Genomic DNA, 6,315 nt, shown 5'->3' on the forward strand with positions numbered 1-6,315 from the left:
TTCTGACATTGTTAATGTCCTTGACCTCTCGAGGTCATCAGAGGTCGAAGGTAGAAACCTGTCAAGACTCTGTTGAACATGAAGACAATGTCATCGTGAGGAAAAATTAAGTTTTAGTACATTATTACTGTGTATGTCACTAATGAATGACGCAAAATATCAATTTTCTTACATTTTGAGGTCATTGACCTCTAAAGGTCATCAGAGGTCAAAGGTTCAAATCTGTCCATGCTCTGTGGAGTCAGAAAATGGATTCCCTGAAGTATAGATGCATGTTTAGTTCATCATAACCACATATCATTCACAAATGTCTCAAAACATCGATATTCTGGTATCTAAAGTTCATTGACCTCTGGAGGTCATCAAAGGTCAAATCAGACTTACCTCGCGATCTTAAAATAAATCTTATGGTATATACTAACACTGGTGAAAGTTTCATGCTTTAGTCAAATTTTGCACAATTCCGCCGATTTTGAGGGCTTAACCGCTCTACTATCAACCTATGGTGGATCTTAAATTGTTTATTTTCGTTTTCTGACAGAGCAATTCTTCTTGTATATAATTCGCAAGTTCAAATGGGATCATCAATCAATGGGAAATTATGTTTTTGTAGTTTTTCTAGAACACTTTTATCTTTTGCAGCATACTGTCATTACATTATTTCTTTGACAGGCCCCTTTGAATCTCTTCAAATCCTTTACACACTCCTCACTTTTAACTCTGATAACTTTTGAAAGGATGATGCTACTGCATTTAAAGTTGGTATGAGTCATGATTAGAATGTGTGTTAATGAGTGTGCAAATCAATCATCCCGTTTCTGTCCCATTCGTCGTGTTCGTTGCACAGAACACAGCACGGTGAGATGAAGCACTGAACCAGGCTCTGCACTGCGAAACCTTTTTTTCAGCCATTTTCCATTATGTGCAGTTTCTTGCCATTATTTAAGTAGGTTAGGACAATCCATTCGTAATGAGCTGTGCACCATTTGAAGGCTTGGCATCTACTCTTTCAGAATCTGCCCGTAAATGGATTAAATGGATTCATGGTTTCACTCCATCCATTTCTTTATTATTGATTTTAGTACTGGAATAATTTTAGTTGGTCAAGATATACATTTCCGTTCTCGGTAATATTTCCACACCCTATGAATTTTGGGACACCTACGATTTTACAATCAAGCTTTTATGCGGGCCTGCCTGTAGTTCCTGAGCGACTTTAAGTATTACTCTTTAAATGAACAAAAACAAAAACAAACAAACCAAATAAAATGCAGAATACAAGCTAATATCTGTGTTTGCATGCGATGCACAAATATATTTGAACATCCATCCTTACATAAGGAATTCGATTCCTGGATTACTAATTCCAGTCTATTACTTGGATTTCCCTCATGGTTGCCTGAATCCACCAGAGATTATTAATCTTTTATCGTATTCTTTTTTGTTTCGATATTGTACAGCTGAATCTATTGTCCTCCTGAAGTTTCTTATATATCATATACACGATATATATATATATATATATATATATATATATATATATATACATATATATATTCAATTACTTATGTTTTCTAGTTCAGGGACAAGAAAACATATAGGTACTATAGATGGGGGGACGAGCCCAGATATTTTAAATAGTTGGGCACTGAGTCGGAGGCATATCGCATCAACAAGAGCAAGGGGCGTCACCCAGGCACACACACGCACGCACGCACACACACACACACACACACACACACACGACGAACAACGAAGTCGACAAGTTAGAAATATTAACAGATCCAAGCTGTACAATTTATTATTCATTCTTCATTGCAGCAAGACGTTTCTTGTTCACGATTGTAAAATAGCGCCTATTTTCTTCTCTCTCTTTTTTGGCGAGGAAATTTTCAAGTTCGTACAATGAAAAACAAGTCTACACATTATTAAGGCCTATAATTTCTTTTAATACAAAAATATGCGCAATCCATCCAACGCAACTATACCCCCTGTATTGCAAGTCATCTTGCAACGTGTACTGCGTAGAGAGAACTCGTAAGATGCCTTTTATATGGAACCTTAAGTTACTATCACTTTATACAACTGCCACCCATAGACTGTCCTTTATTCGTATACATACATGTAATTATTCTGGGAGAGTTCCAGTCCAAGACACGGAGTAAGAAATTCTCAGTATTATTATTCAAAACACACTCGCTGCCTTTTAACATCCTACACGTTACTCTCTGGAGCTGCTTCCGGTACGGAAGTACTTGCTACGCCGATTGGGGAGGGGGGGGGGGGGGGGGGTAGTGTTTCGTAGGGAACGTTTGTCATTGTGACAAATCGCGCCGTTGTTATCAATGACAAGTTTTCACTATTGACAAATTTCCGTTTCACAACACTTGTGCCAGATTGTTATAGAAAACATAATACATGCATTATAATACAGACCTCGGGACAGCGTAATGACAAATCTTGGCGACAGCATGCAGTCGTTTGAAGACACCGCACGAAGTACTCGACAATGTAGGCCTACCTCACTTTGACAGTAAGTTTCTTTGATTTTTGCCCATGATATTAATTGACAGCAATACACACTTTTCAGATTACTGAATACATGTATTTGATGTTATGAAAATTCGCTAACTGTAGGAACATGATTCCAATAATTTGCTCAAAAATAAATCCAGTTTTCCGGCCTCCAGTCGGGTTACTTTCACGTTTACTGTAAACAAACACTGCACAAATATCAACATCTTCTAAACAATGGCATATCAGTTTGATCGAACGAGTAAAACGTCGGTTGAGAATAAGGGCGTTAAGTTGCCTCTAAACCCATAGTGTTCGGGACAACTTAACGCCCTTCTCATTCTCAACAGATTAAAGTTGTCGTAGCTATGGGCTTTGTCACAAGGTGAAGAGTTGTTACGAGATTTATGAAATAGAAATTTATCGCTGCGACAAGTGCTTTACGAAACACCCCAAGTGCATTTTAAAGGGAGGTTTTGATGCGAGAGATTACATCTTGAAAAAACTGGACGAAATATGCCGAAAATCCTGACACACGTAAACACATGTCCGCTGTGCCCTCGTAGTACACACACACATACACACAGTGTGCATCATTTACAATGAAATTAAGTTTCCACAATAGGCGGTGTATCATTATTGTTTCCTTGAGAGAGAGCGTGTGTGTGTTTGAGAGAGAGAGAGGAGGGTGGGGGGTTGTTCACTGACGCATTCAAATCTACGCATATTTTGTCTCTGTAACGACCTCTTCCAACCACCTGCACAATCTCCATGAATTTTTGCTAAGTCTGGCTGGCATCAGGAAAGCTAGCCAATTTTCGTGGTACAACCTTCGTTAAACATGGTACACTTGTATGCACAAAATTTGAATATGTCGGTCAGCCGTTCAATTCGTTTCACCTTTGCGGATATCGCACTGGCGATGCTGCAGTATGTGTGCATACCACCTTCCGAAATTACGACACTAACATACGGTTGCATTTGGGAACATTAGGTAGGCGTACGGACAAGATCGCTGATTGGCAGGCTGGCTGGCTGGCTCACTGCCCAGCATTGGGACCGAACGCTATTTTGGCCGAGTACCGTACTCGTTTTCCCCAGGACAGGACGCGCGGACGGCACGTTTCTCGGCTTTGATCATGCGCAAAAGCAAATTTTGCACACGGCACGCTCGACTCCCGACCCCCGTCGTGCTTGCGAAAACTCCCTAATAACATCGGCATAGCAAGAACCCGCCCATAAAACGGTACTACAAACAGAAACGTACAAACAAGAAACACCTACAACGGGTCGTGTATACATTGTACATGCTAAAACCATTGTATAAAAAAACTTGTGACGAAGTACATTCAATCCCGCCTTCGTCGAATCTAAAGAAACGGGAGAAAATCCTTACTTATGCAAGGTCGACTTAGGTAGGGCTGACTGTACTACACCTAGTTTATTCTTGAGAAGAAAAGGAACATGATACAAAGCTTTCCAAGCGAATTAATCAGACCCCCCCCCCCCCCAAAAAAAAAAAGGAGAAATATAAGTAAATAATCAATGATAAGAAAAAAGTACCACATAATAAAAATGGTAGCAAAATATAATAATTATTAAGAAAGACTTGATTACTGTGTCCCATGCGACCTCCATTGTTCAGGGCATATCATAAAGCATCGTTACTCGGTCGTTCCGCATAGAGGGGAAGGATCTGGTCTAGTGGATACGGCCGTGCGAGTTCAAATATGAGACCTCGGGTTCGAAGCCGGTAAAACACCCACATTTTTTTTTTTTCCCCTTTTGACCCGTTTTACACATTGTGATCCCTCTCGGCGCATGTGAATACCTGGTAATGTTTACAGGACGTGTTCAAAATCTTAAATCCAATACCGTCACATTCTCATGCTCAAAGCTCACCCTAAAATAACATTAATGGTTACAGCTGTATATCTTTTTGATTTGACAGCATCTTAACTGGGAAAAAATGCGGAAGAGGTAAATTTACAAACATGAACGAAATGACATCGAGAGAGAGAGTCATTCTGCATTTACCATACACATGGTTTTTCTCTGCAAGAGGGACGACAAACAAGTATACATAAAATATGGTCACTTTACGGCAGTTTGATAGCACCATGTTGCCCGAATAAATTTTCTTAATGAGAGTACACTAAATAGGGCAATAATGAATGCACGGTGTGTGTGCTTTTTATTACGTCATTATGGGCAGGGGGGAGGATCGGACACAAACTAACCAGGTGCGGTGTCAAAGGACCGTGTTTGACACGAGGTGTCACAAAGTGTGTGTCAAACTTGGGTGTTGGGTGTAGTGAACCTAGCACCAAGCTCATTGCGACGACTGTATAAAACTGGGAAGATCGATGATACAGCGTGTCAAACTGCGTTGGATGTTATGGAGTAACTCTACAACTAATTCCTAATTAGTAGAGAGGTCATTCCAAAATGCTAATGTAACGGTAGGGGTGAGTCCGTTTGAGTCTATCGGAATTCAATCACTAGGGTTAACGCCGTCCGAAGGTCTCAGGTGTAACATCACACTGGCACAGTGTCATTACACTGGTGTACATGTGAAACGACATGGAAGGGCCACTTCATGATAATAACCACCAAACCGATAATCACCACGCGTAGCGTGATGCGGGAAAAGATATCAAAATGTGATGACCATGTGGGTACACACTATGTAGATTTTGCATGACCACAGATCCATTACGTTGACAAATGTACTCCTGAGGCTGAATCAAGACTGAATCATTTAACATAGGAATATTGGATTGTTAGAAGTCAATCAATTATGTATGAAGAATGATTGTTCATTAAATTTGCATGCCGTATAACTTGAACTTGATACAAAAAAAAAAACTGTATCATATCTTAGGGCATTGAAGGAGGGGGGGGGGGGGACATGGTATCATCAAACGAAATACGCTGCAAGTTGCGACATTTTGTCCTTCGGTTTGCCACGCCCCCGGCCCCGCCCCCTCCCTCGACCCCGCCCCCTTCCTCCTCGACCACGTCCACCACCGCCGCCACCGCCCCCGCCCCTGCGTCTCCGGAAGGTGGCGTGCTGCGCTTCGGTCAGCTTCGAGAGGATTGGGTCGCAGAAGATACACCCCTTGTGGTTGGTCTCACCCCCCTCCAGTGGAGTCTTGTTCTGCACAAAACAAAACAAGACAAGACAAATCAAAATACAATAAAACAAAATACTCAACAGATGAAAGTACGCACAAAACGAGAATACATCAATAAACAAACAATATATACAAATACATACTATTAAGAGATATATTCAAGGCGACAATAGGATGACTAACAGGGATTGACGACGCACAATGTATCTCGATGAAAATCACGTCAAACACGACTGGCTGTGTACAAATACGAAAAGTACAAGACGTGTGTTGCATGTTTAAAGGCATTATTCACAACTTGCAGATGAAACAAAAACCCAGCTGTAGTGCTCCAAAATGGTTCTAAAATGTGAGTTAGGGATAGAAACAACCAATGTAAAAGTCTGAATCAGTGCAATTTATGTTAAGTATTGTTGAATATGCAAAATCTGAACAATATCTATAGTAAAAATGTTTCTAGATTAAACCGTCTACGATTATGGTTTAGTGAGAAAAATAGTAATATCTCCTTATACTTTTGGCTTTATAGCATTTTTTTTTTTTTTTACATGGAAGGATGTATTGTGATACAAGTGACCTACACATAAGCATCAAATGTGATATCTTGAAAATCACTCGGGCAGTTCAACCTAAAGTTGAAAGCTTCGTCCCCGCCTCATTTTAT

At 40.3% G+C, this 6,315-nt stretch overlaps 1 protein-coding gene across 1 annotated transcript in view; it reads right to left on the bottom strand.

Annotated features, from left to right (window-relative positions):
- Window positions 1-5,434: 5,434 nt before the first annotated feature.
- Window positions 5,435-6,315, bottom strand: part of LOC140235569 (DNA topoisomerase 3-beta-1-like) — a 41,672-nt gene continuing 40,791 nt past the window's right edge. The window contains exon 16 of the mRNA XM_072315574.1: window positions 5,435-5,674. Within this exon, the coding sequence (XP_072171675.1) occupies window positions 5,435-5,674 (240 nt within the window). The remainder of the gene's footprint in view (window positions 5,675-6,315) is intronic.

This window comes from Diadema setosum, chromosome 12 (genome assembly GCF_964275005.1).
Source record: "Diadema setosum chromosome 12, eeDiaSeto1, whole genome shotgun sequence".
Lineage (NCBI taxonomy): Eukaryota > Metazoa > Echinodermata > Echinoidea > Diadematoida > Diadematidae > Diadema > Diadema setosum.